Source organism: Aedes aegypti, chromosome 1, assembly GCF_002204515.2.
Source record: "Aedes aegypti strain LVP_AGWG chromosome 1, AaegL5.0 Primary Assembly, whole genome shotgun sequence".
Classification (NCBI taxonomy): domain Eukaryota; kingdom Metazoa; phylum Arthropoda; class Insecta; order Diptera; family Culicidae; genus Aedes; species Aedes aegypti.
The window spans coordinates 204,086,300-204,108,423 of NC_035107.1; the positions used below are offsets into that span (position 1 = coordinate 204,086,300).

Sequence of the window (22,124 nt, forward strand, 5' to 3'; positions counted from 1 at the left end):
CAGGTTCAAATCTAAGATAAAGATAGGACAACTGGGAATAAAATTGAATCCAGTTTATGATCCAGTCGCTGATTGGTTGAATTTGATGTCTGCGAGTGTGTAGCTGCGTGTGGAAAGTTACCATCGGATGCGTTTGTTTTGGTTTTGCCCGTGTTGCCGGATTAATATATTGGGTCGTTATCTTTTTGCGGTTATGCATAAAAGTTCGTAGCAGACTGATGTAAACCTAACAAAGAAGTGAAACGAAATCAGATCGGAATGAATAAAAAAATTGAAACTGTATGTTGCAAAACTACAAGTAAAAGTAACATTTCCAGGAGAAGACGGCACAAGGCGAAGTGACAGAACTTTTGGCTTTGATAGATATGCCTTTTTCTTCTTCTTTTTGGCATTACGTCCTCACTAGGACAGAGCCTACTTCTCAGCTTAGTGTTCACCGAACACTTCCACAGTTATTAATTATGAGCTTTCTATGCCAAAGTTGCCATTTTCGCATTCGTATATCGTGTGGCAGATAAGATGATACTCTATGCTCAGGGAAGTCAAGTAAATTTCGATTACGAAAAGATCCTGAACCGACCGGGAATCGAAACCAGAACCCTTCAGCATGGCTTTGTTTTGTAGCCGTGGACTCTAACCACTTGGCTAAGGAAGGCTCTATAAATATTTCTAAAGTAAATATATGAAAAATTGAATCGATTGAAATTATTCGAAGTGAAAAACAAATTGAAAAAAACAAATTTTAGTGTCCGCGGCTACACAGCAAAGCCATGTTGAAGGTGTCTGGGTTCGATTCCCGGTCGGTCCAAGATCTTTTCGCAATGAAAATTTCCTTTCCCTGGGCATAAAGTATTATCGCAATAAAAGCTCTCAGTTAATAACTGTGGAACTGCTCATTGAACACTAAGCTGAGAAGCAGGCTCTGTCCCAGTGAGGATGTAATGCCAAGAAGAAGAATACACTATAATTCACCTAATCAATACAATTAAGAAATAAATAATAATTGGGAATATTTTTTTGTGAAATAGTGTACCGTCTTTCATACAAATGGCAACACTGTTTTTACGTAACACGCAAGGGTGGAAAATTCACAACTGGGCTCATGGATGAAAAGAAGAACAACTAAAAGAAGCCAGGTGTCCGATCTTATCTTAGATCATTATTGCTTTTGGGGTGAACTGAGGCTGGTTGCTTCATCAACACAAGATCATGATTCGTGATCAAACGTCAACATCCCACCGTAAAATCGCTAGTGTTTGGAGGTGATTTTAACCTCCAAAATGCCAAATATCCTCCAAAACATCACCTCCAAGTTGGTTCTAATCAGCCTCCTGACACCGCCTATACAACCCCATTGAAAAATAACGAGCAAACATCTTTGGTTCCCATAGGCCTATTCACATGACGTCTCAAATCAGCTGATCGGGAAGCACTTTGACAGTTCTTCTATGAAAATGACAGGCCCGTGTTAGCACCGGTCCTCCACCGATGTAAACAAATGCATAGACGGACCTGTCACATGAAAAGGCCTATTGGGAAGTGGTTCCCACTGACAGTTCAATGTTTGTAAACAAATAACCGTTTGAGGAATAACAATCGATGATGGCGAAATCTTTTTCTCCGAAAAATTTCTTTTTCCGCAAAACAACAGTTATTTGAACCTAAGATAAGATCGGACACCTGGCTTCTTTTAGTTGTTCTTCTTTTCATCCATGAGCCCAGTTGTGAATTTTCCACCCTTGCGTGTTACGTAAAAACAGTGTTGCCATTTGTATGAAAGACGGTACACTATTTCACAAAAAAATATTCCCAATTATTATTTATTTCTTAATTGTATTGATTAGGTGAATTATAGTGTATTCTTCTTCTTGGCATTACATCCTCACTGGGACAGAGCCTGCTTCTCAGCTTAGTGTTCAATGAGCAGTTCCACAGTTATTAACTGAGAGCTTTTATTGCGATAATACTTTATGCCCAGGGAAAGGAAATTTTCATTGCGAAAAGATCTTGGACCGACCGGGAATCGAACCCAGACACCTTCAACATGGCTTTGCTGTGTAGCCGCGGACACTAAAATTTGTTTTTTTCAATTTGTTTTTCACTTCGAATAATTTCAATCGATTCAATTTTTCATATATTTACTTTAGAAATATTTATAGAGCCTTCCTTAGCCAAGTGGTTAGAGTCCACGGCTACAAAACAAAGCCATGCTGAAGGGTTCTGGTTTCGATTCCCGGTCGGTTCAGGATCTTTTCGTAATCGAAATTTACTTGACTTCCCTGAGCATAGAGTATCATCTTATCTGCCACACGATATACGAATGCGAAAATGGCAACTTTGGCATAGAAAGCTCATAATTAATAACTGTGGAAGTGTTCGGTGAACACTAAGCTGAGAAGTAGGCTCTGTCCTAGTGAGGACGTAATGCCAAAAAGAAGAAGAAAAAGGCATATCTATCAAAGCCAAAAGTTCTGTCACTTCGCCTTGTGCCGTCTTCTCCTGGAAATGTTACTTTTACTTGTAGTTTTGCAACATACAGTTTCAATTTTTTTATTCATTCCGATCTGATTTCGTTTCACTTCTTTGTTAGGTTTACATCAGTCTGCTACGAACTTTTATGCATAACCGCAAAAAGATAACGACCCAATATATTAATCCGGCAACACGGGCAAAACCAAAACAAACGCATCCGATGGTAACTTTCCACACGCAGCTACACACTCGCAGACATCAAATTCAACCAATCAGCGACTGGATCATAAACTGGATTCAATTTTATTCCCAGTTGTCCTATCTTTATCTTAGATGATGATGTGTTAGCAGAGCTTCGCAGTAAGCAAGAGCTGTCAAATTAAAGATGTGTATTTGGCTAGAACCAGCGTTCCTCTCCACTCTCTCAGCCACGGATTATACAATGCACATCGAATACTGGCTCAAAATTATTATGAGCGTACGAGTTTGCTCCATCTGTCCGATCAACCACCTGTTTCTCAGCTAACTATTTCACGAGCAGTTTCACTTTATTAATCTGAGACCTTTCTTTAAATATTTTCCATTATTTCCATTTGTATGCCTCCAAACTGAAACAAGTTATACATAATGTCAAAGAGATTAATTCACAATGATTTCCAAAAAAAAAAAAATTGATGAGGTTTTGTGCATTTGCTTATATTTTAAATTTAGCCATACCCCAGGTACCCCAACTAAGTCGCACCTAGGTCGTAAACTGTCATCGAATCCAAAATTTTGAATACATGCAAATCTATCGAACGATGGTGAACATACAAAATTTTGAAACTTCGATGTCGACACTCAGTACTGTAAAGGTTAGTCACATTTAGTTGACTTAAAAACGCGGAACAACCGTACCGTAGAGTATGTTCAATGATTTTTTTAGACAACTGCTCAAATAATCAACAATTTGTCGAATATTTTCGCCTTTGTACAAGAATTTAAAGAATACATATTTATCGAAGTAGTGCAATGAATTTGTGAAAAAATTAAATAAAAAAATAATTTTCAAGAAGGCTCAAAGAGATCAAAAGCCTCCTCGGGGCCTTCCTTGGTCGAGTGGTCCGCGGCTACAAACCAAAGCCAAGCTTCAGGTGTCTGGAATGGAAGTTTCCTTGATATCCTTGGACATAAAGTATAATCGTACCTGGCACACGATATACTTAATGCAAAAATGGCAACTTTATCAAAGAAAGCTCTCAGTTAACTGTAGAAGTGCTCATAAGAACACTAAGCTGAGAAGCAGGCTCTGTCCCGGTGAGGACGTAATGCTAAGAAGAAGAAGAAGATCCTGTAGAAGCTTCATTGAAGTATGGCAATAACAGAATAGAAGTAAATAGCAAAGTTTCAAACTGACCAAGTTTCTTGAAATTATACGAAGAGTTCTGCACTAATTTGTAAGGAATTATTATGAACGAACACAACCTTTTGGTGAATATACAGCACGGTGCTCCAATTACCGTTATTATCAAATAAAATATACCATTCAAATGGCAGTCAGCAGTTGATTCTTAACGTTGTTCTGCACCTCTGGGCCGATTTTTAGAGTGTGACGTCTGTTTGTCTGTGTTTATATGATAGAAATCACTTAAAATATGCCATTTTTACTTGTTTAAACAAAGAGATTATACAAAAAAAATGTAGTTTTGATTTTTTTATCTGGTTTTAGATATTGAAAAACATTTTCATAAAAAAAATTCTAGACCGACATTTGAAAAGGGCCAATGCTATTATTACTTATCAACTAATACACGAACAATTATATCTAACAATCTAACGCCTGATAGTGATTTTAGGAAATTGTCCAAAGCATTCAAATATGAATGAATAATTCTTGGACAGGATATGCAGATACGCCCTTTTGAAGTGTATGGAAAGAATATTGCATGGTGAATTCCGTTTCATCTATAATCAACGGTTAGGTGCATACATAATCATTACACCTCTGCGGTTGTTCTTTTTTCATTCAATTTAGCAAGTCGCACAAAATTTACACGTACACATATTGTCTAGATTGACATTATAAAAGGGCCAAAGTATAATTGAAATATATACACATCAATATAGCTGAACATCAAAGTTGATCGCAACATTCGAACATAACATATCTGTATCTACATAATTCTATATTCTATATTCTATTCAATTCTATATAATTCTTTTCTATTCTAATCTGTTCTATTCTATTCAATTCTAGTCTACTTAAATTTATTCTATTCTGATCCACCCTACTTGTTCTTATACATATTTTTACAAATGCCAATGTTGTAATCAACAACTGCGCGCAAAAGAATTGGACGATACACTTTCGATGTTCGTTCGACTTTATAGCGCTGACAGGTCTGTGAAACAGCGCTATGCACAGACTCCGACGTCAGCTCATTATGTCAGCCTAGTCCTCGACCAGTTGCATTGCAAAAGTCTTTTACATTAAACATGGTGATATGATATTTCGAAGATTTTGTCAGACTCTGCTCTTCCCAGCTCTCGACAAACTTGTTCAAATTACCTTTAAAACGAGGATCCAGCTCAAATGAAAAGCATTCAATACAAAATGCTTAAGTTCCTTAAAATAAATAAAAACTATCATATATAAGTTGAAACCCTTATTTGGATTTACTGTGAAATAATAATTCAAATCTTCATTTTTATGGATCATATGAGAAGCACGCATTAGGAGTCAGAATCTGTGCAAGGCAATTTTTTACAGAGCTGGGAGCGCTAAAAAGCCGTACAAATATCGAAAGAGTACCGTTCAAATCTTTTGCGCGCAGTTGTTATTTTTTACGGTGTCCATTTGTAAAAATATGTATAAGAACAGAGTAGAATAAATTTAAGTAGAGTATAATTGAATAGAATAGAACAGATTAGAATAGAAGTATGTATGTATGAATATTTAATATAGATAAAGATAAGTGATGTTCGAGTGTTTCGGTCAACTTTGATACAGTCATTGTTCAGCTATATTGAAATGTGTATATTTCAATTATACTTTGGTCCTTTTTCAATGTTAGTATAGACAACATGTGTACATGTAAATTTGGAATCGTTCAAATATTACGTAACGAGGAGGGTCGCTAGTGTTACGGTTCATACATTTTCCATACAAAAGCTGTAACATGGGGGAGGAAAGGGGGTCTCAAATTGGAAAATTCTGCGTTACATTTGAATACAATTTGAATCATTCCTTCTATGCAATTTGCTAAATTGAATGAAATAAGAACAACCGCAAAAGTGTAATGATTATGTATGCACCTAGCTAACCTAGCTTACAGATGGAGCAGAATCCACCATATCCCATATTCCATATTCTTTCCATACATTTCAAAAGGACATATCTGCATATCCTGTCCAAGAATTTTTCATACAAATTCAAATGTGGACAATTTCCTAAAATTACTAACAGGCGTCAATTTGGTAGATATAATTCGTGTATTGGCTTATTAGTAATAACTAAACATAGCATTGGCCCTTTTCAAATGTCGGTCGAGAAAAATTTTAGAAAAATGTATTTTTTAATACCTAAAACCATATAAAAAGTGAAAACTACAAAATTTTATTATAATCTCTTTGTTTAAAAAAGTTAATGTGGCATATTTCGTGTGATTTCTATCATATAAACTTCAAAAGGGCGTAACTCAAAATTCTGACTAAGGATTTTTTCAAAAATCGGCCCAGAGGTGCAGAACAACGTCAGGAATCAACTGCTGACTGCCGTTTGAATGGTATATTTTGTTTGATACTAACGGTAATTGGAGCACCGTGTACAGGTTTATCAGTCAGTTCCGAATGATGTTTTGAAAAATATTACTTTTGTTAAAAATAATGCCCAAATTCATTAATTTTTACCCATGTTCTAATTTCAATGTTATACAATTCTCTGATAATCCTATTCGTGATTATGAGACAACTGTGTTCAAGATTTAATCAATTTTTTCATTGATATTCTATGAAAATTTGGTCCAAGGTTCCGTGAGAATACTATTCTGTAATAACAGTACTTAGAATTCTATCTGTAATCCGCCTTGTATTCTTTTATTTGATAGGTTATTCAAAAAGTCTGCCCCCGATTTTCCGTCGAAGTTGTGCGAAAATCCTATCAACAGTTGATCGGCGTTAAGTCAGAGTGGACCAAGTGACATTTTTTCATATTTTGAGCAAAAAGGGCTTAAAGTCTAACATTTCCCAACTTTTTTATTTCACGCAAATTTTTGATCAATATTTCCACACATCTTGATGTTACTTTCAAACAGTATAATGTGAAGTGATAATCATGACAAAACATAAACCAAAGCTCTAATAGAGCGATTTTTTGATGGACTAAGTGCACTTAGTACACTTTGAACTAAGGAACATCGTTTAGCGATTTGGTTCACACTGACTGAACAATTTCTTGAAAAATAACTATCGTTTAACGTTTGCATGTCAACCCGGGTTCATATCTTTAAGATAAACAGATTGCCAACATATTTTGACCTCAGCATCGTAAATATTTCAAGAATCCATATCTTTAATTTTGAAATCAGTGATACTACGATAGCTAGGAAACTAAAGTTTTATTGGGTTAGAGCTTTGGAGATCAGGAATATTCGAAATTGCGTTCAATCAGAGTAAACTAAGTGAAAATCTTGAGTACCGACCAAAATATACTGGTCCAATAGGCGGGTTCTAGGATATACTATAGATAAGGTACAGTGGGGGAAGTGTATCAGTGAAGTAAGTGGATCATTCGTCAATCTATATAAATAAAAATGGAATGATGTTTGTATGTCACGGCTTGAGAACGAGTGTTTGGACTTACATGATTCTTTCACTGTTGAATTCGTCCAGAGCTCCGACGTGTTTGTACGTAGAATAAAATTAAAGAAGTCTTCGGAATAGTGTGGAAAACGGGAGAAAACAAATCTGACATTTTCCACACGGGACTTGCATAGCGTTTTCAACAGCCCATCAAGTAGGTTTGCCGGGACCACTAGTATTAAGCATAAATACTTGAATATGTTAAATGTTTTTACATCATTGCCTCTTTTTAGGTTATATTGTTACGCTCACACTGAAACTGTGACAAAGCTTGTACTACACGTACACTAATACAAGCAAACTTGTTAGCTGCAAAAAATAATTAATTTGAAAATTGTTTATTATTAGTATTATTATCATTTATTGGCAGACTGCTTACCTGAATTTGAATAAGCTTTAATATCCGCAAATGTTGTTTTCCTTTATTTTTTCCATTCCCAGCTTGAATTTGTCAAATTGACCATAGAAAATTTGAATTAATCCATCTGAAAGTTTTCTTAACCTTTCTGGTATAAAAATGTATAAACGAATAATAATTTCAAAATTCACACGAAACTTTTCGTGGTTTATCTAAGCTGAGTTGCAAAAGAGCAAAATATACTTATTTTCCAATTGAAAGCATAGTATCGTACCTTATTTGATCATATAAATTATTCTAGACAGATGATACACATATATTCATAAATAGAATAGAAGGATTTCAGTTTGTTATTCAAAAGTAAATGTAACTAATATTTTTAAACTACGAGTGTTTTTCGAAAACATCGTTAGGAATAATCCTACAATACTTCTGTATACCTTATGTGTATCAATGGATGAATTTTCCACAAATTATTCTAGTTATAATGTTTTTTTTTTGTTTGAATTAGTGTGAACTAATATATACATATTTTTTATTATGTTTTGATTAAATAAAGATACTTTTTAATTTTAAAGTATTACTAGCACTTACAACAATAACGAGAGTAATATCATTCTTTTTATACATAATTACACCACATTTGTTTCGAGAACAGATTTTTTTTAATGGTGATCCACTTACCCCACCATGGTTGGACAGGTGGATCATTTGGCGAAAATTTAAAAGTCCCTCATTCTCAATACATAACCATCAGAAAAATCGAAATAAATGACAATTTGAAGTACAATAGTCCCTCATTTGTTATCCACATAAAAAAGTTTGAATTACATTATTCACGTTAGCTGTGCATAACATTGAAGTTAACTATTGATTTTTCTGTATCCACTTACCCCACGGTACCTTACACCATGTAACTACCAAAAAACTTCTATCGGACTCTGATATCAACTTAAAAAAATGCAATAAATAATCAGTTCTTTGCTTTTAGACACTTGGTTCACTCCGTCTACAAGAAATTGTTGCAATTTTTGATCACCTATTCAAGTATGGTAAATGGCCAGAAATCAATATCAGATGCATCGAATTATGTAATATTTATAAATTTCTATTGATGGATGGGAAGAACTATCCTTCCGTGTCGAAAAATCTGACAAATCACTTGGCATGTCTTGCATTTTCTTGAAATCCTCAGCGCATTGATCGTTTTCGTTGTTATGGTAAAAAGCACTTAGTCCACTCTGACTGCATACTGTTATCGATGTTTATTGATCATCTTAAGTTAATTTGGACCCATATCTCCCATAGTTTACAACATTCATCAAATCTGATCATAGTAAAATGAAGATAAAGTAATTTTGCAATGATAGATTAATCCATTTTTCCAAGATATGTACTTGGCCCACTCTGTCTTAACGCCGACCAGTTGAGAAATCCTCATATTTCAACTACCTGAAGGTAGAATCTACACATTAGTTTTGTAGGTGTTTTATAGATTCTGATTTTGTAAATAGTTTTTTACCACATGCACTGTGCATTCATCATTTTTATGAAGGACTATTTTAGAAATTCTTCAATGATTTTTGTATTGATAAGTCCGAGAATTTCTCAGGAATTTACAATTTACTATTCCTTCGACATCCTCTGGGATGGTTCCAACTTATTTTGTTAAAATCGATCGAATTTTCTTCAATCTATCATATATATATTCAAGTTTTTTTTATCTCGATTACACCATGTGCGTCACGTATTTTGGCGTCCCCTGAATGCTGGCGCCTTCGGCCAAATACGCCCTGGGAAAATCTAAAAACTATTCAAAATTATTAAAACAGCCGTTTAAGTCATCGTGCATAAGATTGGGTTCACCTGAACCGAACATAAATCATTTTTGTCAATAATTCTGCAATTTTTCAACCGATTTTAATAGTTTATATAGCCTTTTCAAACACAAATTATGCCGCGTACATGATTGGTTTGAGATTTTACAGAATTTTCGTGTTTTAAGTATGTTCATATGTGAACCCAAACTTTTGCACGATGACTTGAAAGACTGTTTCATTGATTTTAAAGTTTTAAGATGTTTCTCTCAAAAATTCTAGAGTGCTCTTTAGAGAATATTATATTACGATTCTAATGACACATTGATTTATTTTTTTTCTATCCAATGCTGAGGAAGTTAGCCATGTTTTTTCAGAGTGGTTTTTGAAAAATGTCACTACGTTAAGTAAAAACTTAGTAGACCTCTTCTTCTTCTTCTGGACATTAACGTCCTCACTGGGACAGAGCCTGCTTCTCAGCTTAGTGTTCTTATGAGCACTTCCACAGTTATTCACTGAGAGCTTTCTTTGCCAAAGTTACCATTTTTGCATTCATGTGTCGTGTGGCAAGTACGATTATACTCTATGCCCAGGGAAGTCAAGGAAATTTCCATTACGAAAACATCCTGGGTCGACCGGGAATCGAACCCAGACACCTTCGGCTAAGAAAAACCCCTTAGCTCTTTAATGAATGTTCGAATCCTCTGAGCAGAATCTCAAATAGAGAAACTTTAAAGTAGATGGAGTACCGTGTACCTTTTAATTCCGCTCCTAAATGCTTATCTTTGACAGATACGCGTATTTCGACTACCACTTGCAGTCTTCTTCAGTGTCAGTTACTCGTATCCACTGAAGAAATCGTCGCATCTCTCTACCTTAAATACTAACACCAGATAAGTACCTACACAATCAAACTACCTAGGAAAAATTTCGACAGGAGTATACCTGTCATGTCTTGGTCAGAATTGAAAAGGGGGATAATAATAATTATACAAATCCCTAACTATCTACCTATGTATTCAAGCTCGTTTATATTTCTTAGGTACAAACTTAAACAGCCTTGATTGTCCGTTTCCTTGATCCCTATTAAGAAGTAATGAAGGCTTTTGTTTGTAAATTTCTAAACTTTCAGCGACGTCTAGTTTCCAAGATGAAGATACGCTTCGTACGATGTCTATGTTATCGCTTGTCATTTGATGTCCATCCTGGAAAACATGTTCAGCCACTTTTGATTTAAAATCATACGCTAATCCCTTTTCTAATTCCTTGTCCGCTTTTTTTACCTCAGCAATATGTTCTTTGAATCTTATTTCTAGTGTTCGTTTTGTTTGTCCTATATAGATTTTATTACAATGGGGGCATGAAATTTTATATACTCCTGCTCTATTCAGTTTATTAATTTTTTCCTTTGTTGATCCTAATCTAGATTTAAGCTGACTACTCCTACTGCTGAAAACCAAATCTACTCCATATTTTCGAAATTTCTTAGCCAAAGGCTGTGTAATCTTGGTATCAAAATTCACCGCTACTCTTTTTAAATCCTCTTTTTCGACAGTAAGTGTTGTCATACTTTTCCTATATTTATCCCTTGCCCTCTTATCTACTACTGCTTGTATTGTACTATTCCTATATCCGTTAAGCCTAGCCGTCTCAAAAATATAATCCAGTTCTTTTGATTTTCCAGTTTCACTTAAAGGAAGGGTTTGCATTCTATGTATCATATGATGAAAAGCCGCCATTTTATGCTGATAAGTGTGGTTGGAAGTACTTGGAATAACTCGCATAGTATTAGTTGGTTTCCGGTAAATTTCAAATTCAAAGTGAGACGATTCCCTAATAATTAGCAAATCAAAAAAAAGGTAGTTTATTATGCTTTTCCTCTTCATGAGTAAATTTAATATCTTTGTGGATACTGTTAATTGCTTCTAAAATTTTTGGCACATAATCCTTTTTGTCAGGTCAGGAGTTTGCAAGCCAACTTCAAACTTCTGGGTATATTCAAGATGATGAAATTATGGTTTCTTTTGATGTTAAAGCATTATTATTTTGAAAGCATTTTGAAAAAGAAAGATTTGTTACCACAGCGGTGGTGGAGATATGTAGATGATGTGTTTAGCATTATCAAAAAGGATTATTTGCCAAAAATTTTAGAAGCAATTAACAGTATCCACAAAGATATTAAATTTACTCATGAAGAGGAAAAGCATAATAAACTACCTTTTTTGGATTTGCTAATTATTAGGGAATCGTCTCACTTTGAATTTGAAATTTACCGGAAACCAACTAATACTATGCGAGTTATTCCGAGTACTTCCAACCACACTTATCAGCATAAAATGGCGGCTTTTCATCATATGATACATAGAATGCAAACCCTTCCTTTAAGTGAAACTGGAAAATCAAAAGAACTGGATTATATTTTTGAGACGGCTAGGCTTAACGGATATAGGAATAGTACAATACAAGCAGTAGTAGATAAGAGGGCAAGGGATAAATATAGGAAAAGTATGACAACACTTACTGTCGAAAAAGAGGATTTAAAAAGAGTAGCGGTGAATTTTGATACCAAGATTACACAGCCTTTGGCTAAGAAATTTCGAAAATATGGAGTAGATTTGGTTTTCAGCAGTAGGAGTAGTCAGCTTAAATCTAGATTAGGATCAACAAAGGATAAAATTAATAAACTGAATAGAGCAGGAGTATATAAAATTTCATGCCCCCATTGTAATAAAATCTATATAGGACAAACAAAACGAACACTAGAAATAAGATTCAAAGAACATATTGCTGAGGTAAAAAAAGCGGACAAGGAATTAGAAAAGGGATTAGCGTATGATTTTAAATCAAAAGTGGCTGAACATGTTTTCCAGGATGGACATCAAATGACAAGCGATAACATAGACATCGTACGAAGCGTATCTTCATCTTGGAAACTAGACGTCGCTGAAAGTTTAGAAATTTACAAACAAAAGCCTTCATTACTTCTTAATAGGGATCAAGGAAACGGACAATCAAGGCTGTTTAAGTTTGTACCTAAGAAATATAAACGAGCTTGAATACATAGGTAGATAGTTAGGGATTTGTATAATTATTATTATCCCCCTTTTCAATTCTGACCAAGACATGACAGGTATACTCCTGTCGAAATTTTTCCTAGGTAGTTTGATTGTGTAGGTACTTATCTGGTGTTAGTATTTAAGGTAGAGAGATGCGACGATTTCTTCAGTGGATACGAGTAACTGACACTGAAGAAGACTGCAAGTGGTAGTCGAAATACGCGTATCTGTCAAAGATAAGCATTTAGGAGCGGAATTAAAAGGTACACGGTACTCCATCTACTTTAAAGTTTCTCCCCTTATTTAGTATAAAAAAATAAAAAAAAATGGCAAAAATATCTACGAAGTACACGGACGAAGTATTCCCGTAACGCGGGTAGATCACCTTTACGAGGTGCGTTACGGGGTAAGATCTACCATATTGTACTCTTGTTGTATCTGTTCTTGTGAGTACTTATAAGATAGGGTCGGAAGAGTATAAGAGAGTAACAAGCCACTAAGACCCACCTATTTGTCCTAGATGATGAGGAGGTCGAAGTGGAAAAATGGCTCAATCAGCAACTGAGGTTGGTTTCAACTCATGAGACAATTTCTTTCCGAGTTCAAGAGTTTATCATTCGATATCTAGGAGGGAAACGATTCCGAATCGGTGGAGTAGCGAACTCTTAAATTCTAAAATAAGCTTTCTGTTTCAAGGAATCTAAATGTCTCATGCGATGAAACTTGTTCACAGTTTCAAAAAACGACTTTGAATCTTATAAGTAGAAGCAATAATTTGATACGCTAGAGTACCGATGCATGGTCAAAATCAGTATCATTCAACCAGCTTAGTGGCCGAACCTGATTAAGGGGCGCGCTTTTGAGAGTTTAATGGTGACAAACTGTTTTCTGCAGTATCTTTTGTGTGCAGTAACTGTTGGTAGCAGTATCTTTTTCTAAAGAGGCTCTATGCAAAATGGTAAAGAATGATATTTGTATAAAAACGACTACTTCATTATTTCTCAATAGTAATGGAGTAGAACGACATGCACTAAACAAAGGACACGGGTATACCACAAAAGATCAAAGAAAACTGGTCGCAGTGGTTCATCCCGAACAGAAACAGAAGAAGAAGAAGAAGATCTACGAAATAAGAATAACTAATTGTCTTTTAAATGCGAGAGAGTATCATTTGGACGTGTAATCTTAGAGATGTGGACAAAACACTTTTGTATGTTTTTAGGGGGGTTTTATAGTATTAAATAAGCATACGTACTAATTTTGCATTATATTTTTTCACAGGTGCTAAAAATGATGGTCGGAAACAACCTGAAAGACACCCAGTTGCAGCAGATAGTAGACAAGACGATTGTGTTCGCCGACAAGGACGAGGATGGTAAAATCTCGTTCGACGAGTTCTGTTCCGTGGTCGGCAATACCGATATCCACAAAAAGATGGTCGTCGACGTCTAAGGGAAACCCATACATCCACACACACACGTACACACATAATTATAAGCATATACTGATATATACATAAAAATACACTTTTACTTTCTAGCAAAAAGAAATCTAATTTATTAAGTAAAAAATAAGCAAGAGTGTATGTGAACGTTGCATCTGATGAAAACAGGAAAACACAAACGTTGTATTTTTTTAGTTGTTTCTATGTTGTTTGCTATCATTTTTTTTCCTTATTATCATAATATGAAAATGTATTAACACGAAAGAAAAGGCATAGGGAATAAGATCTGTCTTGTGTGAGAAAGATTTAAAACTAAACGTGCGCTTGTTTTCAAAGAAAGGTGACTTTTTCCCTCAAAATCAATCACGCAACCCAATAGTGAAACACAAACATAATTACTACTGTGCATTTGGTTGTCGTACTGTTCATCTACGGTAATATATTTATTTATTTTTTTATACTGGTAATATCCTCTCCCTCTCTGTTTTAACGTTCAATTCATCGGAAGTGAAACACTATGCAAGATAAACCAAAAGTACCGTAAAAAGTGTGCAATTCAAAGGCATTGCTAACTATTTTAACATGCGAATCTTAAGGCAATATATTTAACATAAAAATGATAGCATGCGGCTCTTCTAACTGTCACGGACCACTACAAGCACGTTGATCGAAAACAAACCCAATATTGGAGTATCGCTCGCTGTAAGTACTTAATGGAACAGAAATAAAAACAACAAGCTAAAGTAAATCAAAAGCATCATCAATTACTACTAATATTATACACTTTCACACAAACAAACACACACATACACTGACATAAATATGTAATTGTCATCCATGCGAGAAAGCTACGTTAAATGCAAATTTAAATTATAGAATAATTTCCAACCTTTATTTGTCATAGGGCTTTTGAGTATGTGAACAGTTGAGAGCAAAACAAATAGATATTTAACAAACTTATTGCCACTGTTAGAGATTATATCGTATGTCGTGAATGTCTAGCTAATTTTTCCCCAAATTTAATTGTACATGCAAAACCATAAGTAAAATGGACGGATAAAAGAAGAGTACTATCGTAGAGTCTTAGGTTAGGAGCCAATTTTTCTATACACTATACTGTTGTTGAGTCGAAAACTTATTATCCCGTTCATCCCGATTGAATTGCGCTGCTCCCATACTGTTTTATACCATCCGTTGTTACTAATATGAACAAACTTTATTGATTCGGAATGACCCTCCCTTTTAACGAACCACCGTTGATTAACGCTCTTCGTCTATCGATTTGATAGATTTAGTCTCGCCAAAAAAACAGGTCTTTCTGTTAAAAATTCTCCATTTTTGTAATCCATAGGTCATTGAAATGTTGTTGAGCACACGTACACACCTACTATCGATTAACAAAGCATTAAAATAACAGCAAACATCGGAATTTTAAAATACTACCCATCACTAGTTATATACTGAATAGTCAACATTTTCTTTTGTATTGGCGTGTCTGACGACAGATTGGCACGAAATAAAAACTTGTTTCAGTTGAATTGTGGCTGTCAAAGCTGATATACAACTAAAACATGGTTTGTTGTTAATCCCAAGAAAACAATCCCAAACCTTTGCACCAATCAATCCAATCCAGTGCAATGAATCGGAAAACAATGCTGTTTGCTCGCAATAGAAAAAAAAAACAAATGTGCAATCAACTCCCTATTGTGGTCGGGGATTGGAATGGGAGCGCTTTTTTGGGTCTAAGCAGAACCAATCTACCATGACCACAGTATGAAATTCGATATCTATTCGACGAAAACAAAGTGAAAACGATGTTCAGGACAACAAAAATATGAGGGCAATGCCGCCAGATTCAGAGACAACAATTTATTCGTTTGACTGGCATGCTTGAAACAATGCATTACAGAAATTATCTATTTCTATTACCTTACGAATGAATAAAATAAAATCTTTTTTCAAAACACTTCAAATTGACGTTTTTTTTTACAAAGATATTCCTTATGCAACACAATTAGTGAAAATTATTTCAGCGTATTTATTATGTAAACGCGCAGCTATTCAATGAGACCAATCTGAGGATCTTGGATTCGACCTTCACCGGTCGAGGATCTTTTCATTATGTACATTTTCTCGGCTCCCAAGGCACAGAGTATGTTCGTCAACCAAAAGTTCGGTTAAGAGGGCATGTTTTGGCTTAATCAGCGCATTTTTTAAGTAACTAATCGAACTTTAAAGTTTACAAAAAGTTGGTTTAAGTTAGTTATCTTACTTCAAGTAGAGAAGAAGTACAATTAAAACTTGTTCTGAACTTTGTAGTTGTTAACAAGTTCGCGAGTTACTCTTTCGAGAATCAAGTTCCGTTAATATCCGTAGTGTTCCCTTAATTAGCGAAAAAGTTTGATTGGAACTTGATTTATGCCAAAAGTGATCTCTGGAGTTCACTGCTTAAGTATAATCCGAACTATTGGTTGCTTGGGATCCTCCCTCAAAGTAGGGGCTGGTTGGTTTCCATCGCCCGCCGTACTGACGAAGGCATTTCCTCCGTTGTCCCGTCCTTCATTGCTTGGGCTCTTAGTGCCAATCAGGAATTCGTCGAAGTGCTGATTCCACCTTTTGATCACCTTACGCTAATCCGTCAAGATGCTCCCATCCTTATCCCTGCACATCTTGGCTCGCGGCATGAAGCCGTTGCGGAATGTGTTGAGCTTTTGATACAACTTACGTGTTTCTTGAGACCGGCAGAGCTGTTCCATCTCCTCGCACTCCGTCTCCTCCAGGTGGCGTTTTTTCTCCCTAAAGAGGCGTGTCTGTCGACTCCCTTGCTGCAGCATGACCGCCCACGCTACATTCTTCTGCTCCATAATTTGCCTACATTCCTCGACGAACCAATCGTTCCGTCGACTTCTGCCCTCGTACCCGACGTTGCTCTCAGCTGCATTGTGGATGGCTGCTTTTACTGTTCTCCAGCAGTCCACAAGAGGGGCTTCATCCAGCTCACTCTCTTCTGGCAACGCAGCCTAGAGGTGCTACGCGAGTTAACTATTGAACCAGGCTGAAGCCGTAATGAATAACAACAGACGCCGGTTACAACGAAAATAAACAACGAGTCGGATAGCAGAATAGACTCAACAACAAGTGGCAAAGCAGTAGATCAGAGCTGTAATATATTGATTGGAATACAATTAAAACCAGTTGGAGTTAGGTCGTCGATCGAACTAGTTGTATTACTTTTTTAAAAAGAAAATCCGAAGCGAATGCGTTTAACTGGAGGCTCCGGCGAGATACAGCAATTATCGGGAACAGTATAAGTGATTGTGTAAAATTCTTAAACTTGGTCCCTAGAGCCAAGCACGACGAAAAGTGCAAAACTCTAAACAGTGTAAAAATTCACAAAACTGGTCCAAAAAGCCAAACACTTCACGAAGCGAGAAGGAAGGTCACCGTGGAAATTAATCCCAATCGATACGAGGGTCCTCAGTAGTGAAGCAGCAACATAGCAGCGGAGCAAACCGGATAAACCCAAAATATCAGCCACCTCTCCCCCGGACTTGTTGTACTGCCAAATAAAAAGACCAGATTTGAACAGATGCTGGCCGTACCCAGGACACGGTCCTATATGTAAGTAGTATATAGTGCAGTGAAACCCAAAAAGTCCTCATAGGCAAAATAATATAGTGAAACCCAAAAAAGTCCTCTCAGGCAAAATAGTGTAGTGAACCCCAAAAAAGTCCTCATAGGCAATATAGTGTAGCATTCTTTTTAAAATCAATAAATTTCATTTCCCCAAAAAGTTCAATTTTCTTGGCATAAATAAAATAGTGAAACAGTGTTTAATTAAGTGAAATAAATCGGAATATCAAAGACGACTCAGCTAACGAATTTGACTAAGAGATTCAGTTTTACGTTTTAACATAATCCAACCAGTGCACATTGGGGAATTCCGAACCCAAAGGTGGAAAAAATTGATAAATTTTACAATAGAAAGATAAAAAATAAGTTTTATAGCTCATTGGAAAGGAAATTTTCTCAGGAATCGATTGGTGATGGTTTCATGAATGTGGGTTCACTCTGGGATAAGCTATGGTGCCCGTTTTGCCCCAATTCCTTGAAATTTTTAGATTTTCATGTTGTTTTGAGTAAAACTATTTTATTGTGGAGATTATTTCCCATGAAATCCATCATTTCTAGTCCAATCAACAATGTTTCACAGAGAACGTTATAAAAAGATGGAAATTTAGGGGATTATGGGGCCAAATGTACAACAAATTATTTTTGAAGAGGAATTTTTGTTTTAAATTTTTTCAACGTGTTTTTTTATTGAAATAAATTTTAAAATAGTCAAATAATCATGAATATAGCTTGCAGAAATAAGTTGTAGTAAAATTTGTAGAATATGTATGATAATTATGTATGCTCTATGCAATATATTGTGAATAATTTACCTTCTTATATCACAAATTCCAAACATTTCCAAACGATGTGCGATAGTCTGGGTAAACGATATTGATCTAAATGATCGATTGCCGTTAGCCTCATTGATAGGAGATGGTGGGAGCATATGTTTTTTTGGTTATTTTTGCCCCAATTCCCTTAAACACGATTTCTTTCGTAATTAATTCAACTATTTTTCCTAAATCAAATTTATTGTGTACTGAATTGTTTATTCTGTATCTGATACAATATTTAAATCCTAAAACATAGGAGATTTTGGGGATCTTTTACACATAAACAAAAAACTAACCAAATAAAAAAATCAAAAATGAATCCATCAAGAAATCATCAGCCGTTTTTTTCTGATTGCAACAAATTACTCAGGATCAGGTTAGTTATTCAATCATTACTGTAGCAATTTCGTGAGAGTCAAATTGCATTTTACAAGAAATTATTCTGGAAATAATTTTGTCTTTTTATGGATATTTGGTATTCAATATTCCAATTGCCATCATACACTACAGAAAAAGTTATCATAAAAGTGACAATGCAGTTGTTAATAATGCTCAATTCTAGATTTTTCCAAAATCGATCATTCATTTCATTAGTATAATTTATAGTTACTATGTTTGTTATGTTGCCTCTACATTAGCTGTTAACAGATTGCTTGTTGGTTGACATCAATGTTCCTCATGGTGAACCTTACTTTGTTAATATTGTAAACAGTAATTATGGTTACATCTGTTTGACTGAATTTCAAGCATGTTCAAGAGCCTTCTAAAATGCATAACATGAAGAAATTGAAATTAATTGACTCATTACTCGTGGTAAAGATGGACAAATTATGGGTGAAAATATGAAAAAAAAATCCACGAGCTCGGCTGGGATTTGAACCCAGGACTCTTGTATGCTAGACGAGCGCTTTACGGGTTCGGTAGCTTAGTTGGTAAAGCACTCGTCTAGCATACAAGAGTCCTGGGTTCAAATTCTTGCCGAGCACGAGCAAAAACTGCAGATGGTTATTCAATGGATCCATTTTTGAGTGTTTTTATTTGTTTTTTTTTTTATTTGTGTGTAAAAGATCCCCATAATCTCCTATGTTATAGGATTTCAATACTGTATCAACTACTGAATGAACAATTTAGTACATAATAAATTTAAATCGGAGATATCTGTTCAATTAATTATGAAAGAAATCGTTTTTAGGGGAATTGGGGCAAACATAGCCAAAAAACTATATGCTCTCACCATCTCCTATCAATGAGGCTAACGGCAATCGATCATTTAGATCAATATGGTTTACCTAAACTATCGCACATCGTTTGGAAATGTTTGGAATTTGTGATATAAGAAGGTAAATTATTCACAATATATTGCATAGAGCATAAATAATGATCATACATATTCTAAAAAATTTAATACAACTTATTTCTGCAAGCTATATTCATGATTATTTGACTATTTAAAAATTTATTTCAACATAAAAACACGTTGAAAAAATTTAAAACAAGAATTTCTCTTCAAAAACATTGCATTCACATTTGGCCCCATAATCCCCTAAATTTCCATCTTTTTATAACGTTCTCTGTGAAACATTGTTGAATGGACTAGAAATGATGGATTTCATCGGAAATAATCTCCACAATAAAACAGTTTTACTCAAAACAACATGAAAATCTAAAATTTTCAAGGAATTGGGGCAAAACGGGCACCATAGCTTATCCCAGAGTGGCCCCACATTCATGAAACCATCACCAATCGATTCCTGAGAAAATTTTCTTTCGAATGAGCTATAAAACTTATTTTTTATCTTTCTATTGTGGAAGTTATCAATTTTTTCCACCTTTGGGCTCGGAATTCCCCAATGTGCAGTGTGTGAAAAATAAGCAACGACCCTGATTACGAGATTTTATTATCTGTTTAAAATTAGTGATTCTTTATTTTTTATTATTTCATAAAAATGGCACCCCCTTCTGCATCATTTGAAGAAGACTCTGGATACACAGCAGCACAGCAACATGCAATTGATAATTTTGCAAGTGTAGGAAAGTTGTCGGACTTTGTAAAAGGACTCAACATTTTTGATGGAAAGCCGACTGATTTAATTAATTGGATAACTGACGTTGGAAGAATATTCGATTTATTTAAAGATCTCCCAACTGATTCTGCCGAATATGGAATTTCAATTCGAAGTATTAGACGAAAAATAATAAATGAGGCAACCCTTGATTACGAACTTACCACTATCAAAAAGAGTTCAAATGAGACTTTGAGTTCATATTTCAGTAGAGTTGACGAATTATTATCCGCTTCAATTGTACAAATTCAAATTGATAGAGATATGCAACAAAACGCAACATCTCATATAGATTATTTTAGGAAAAAGGCTTTAGATTCATTAATAAGAGGAGCAGAGCATCCTTTAAATGTTTTAATGAAAACAGCGGACTTGAAAACTTTAAATAGAGCATATCAATTCTGTTTTGACTATTATAATATGGACATGAGATCAGCCCCGTTCAGAAACGAATATTCTAATCATCCAATTCCAAAACCAAGAGGTTTAGACTCTTCACCCAATCAAAGCAAACCAGTACTTCCACCAAGAAATATTCCAAATTATCCTTCGATTCCTGCATCTAGACAACAACAGATTTATAACTCATCTCGATTTTATTCACCATTACATCTCAATTCAAATTTAAATCATTTTAATCCCAATCGTTCATTACAACCACCACTCAGACCATGGCCAAAACCTAATCCAAATCCTAATCATTCTCTTCAACCATCACTTAGACCATGGCCAAAACCTCAACAAAAACCAATACCCATGGAAGTCGACCAAAGCGTTCGATCTCAAATGGTCAATTATAGTAATCGACCACCAATAAATTTCAACAGACCTCCTCCACATCGTCCTCCACTGCAGAGATCCAGACAGAAAATCCTCCTCAAAACATACCAGAAGAAGAAGAAGGTGCTTGTTCCACAAATTTTTTAGAATGGAATCCAAGTTGGTGAAACCTATCTTGCCTTACATCAACTTGAAAACAACAAATGGAGAATTTCCATTTCTAATTGACACAGGGGCAGATGTGAATTTAATAAATCCAAAACTTGCTTGGTCTTATAAAAAAAAGCAAACCATACGACTTCAATGCTTCAGATATCACAAGTGCTAATGGGAAATTTAATGCCACCTCTGCAATTGATATCAATTTCTTTCATCTAAAAATTGACTATTTGTCTAAATTTTTGTTACACAAATTTCATTCATTTTTCTATGGTGTTATTGGAACTGAAATATTAAATGCATTAAATGCTCAAATTGATTTCAACAACAAAACTATCTCATTATACCATGATAATAAAGCACTTGTCATCCCACTTCATATATATTCCAAACCGAACTATTCATCCCATAATATTTTTCGAACAGATAATCTCTCCAAAGAAGAACAAACTGAACTTAAATCCGTTCTTGATAGCTTAAAACAGGCCTGCCCAACCTTTTTGAATCGCGGGCCAAATCTCAGAAATAATATTGTGCGGCGGGCCAAACTTTTCTTAATGCAGCAATTTCATTTTTTTTAAATATAAAAGTTAAACAAATTTCTTATGGGGAGCATCAAAACTGATATTTGCTTCTGTAATAATCTTACCGAAGATTCGGCAAAAACCGTGCAACAAGAACAAGATTT

General features: G+C 35.1%; 1 protein-coding gene across 1 annotated transcript in view; it reads left to right on the top strand.

Annotated features, from left to right (window-relative positions):
• Positions 1 to 15,952, top strand: part of LOC5573370 (calcineurin subunit B type 2) — a 37,202-nt gene extending 21,250 nt beyond the window's left edge. Inside the window, exon 4 of the mRNA XM_001660815.2 lies at positions 13,824 to 15,952. Coding sequence (XP_001660865.1) covers positions 13,824 to 13,994 — 171 coding nt within the window. The 3' untranslated portion in view covers positions 13,995 to 15,952. The remainder of the gene's footprint in view (positions 1 to 13,823) is intronic.
• The last annotated feature ends 6,172 nt before the right edge of the window (positions 15,953 to 22,124 follow it).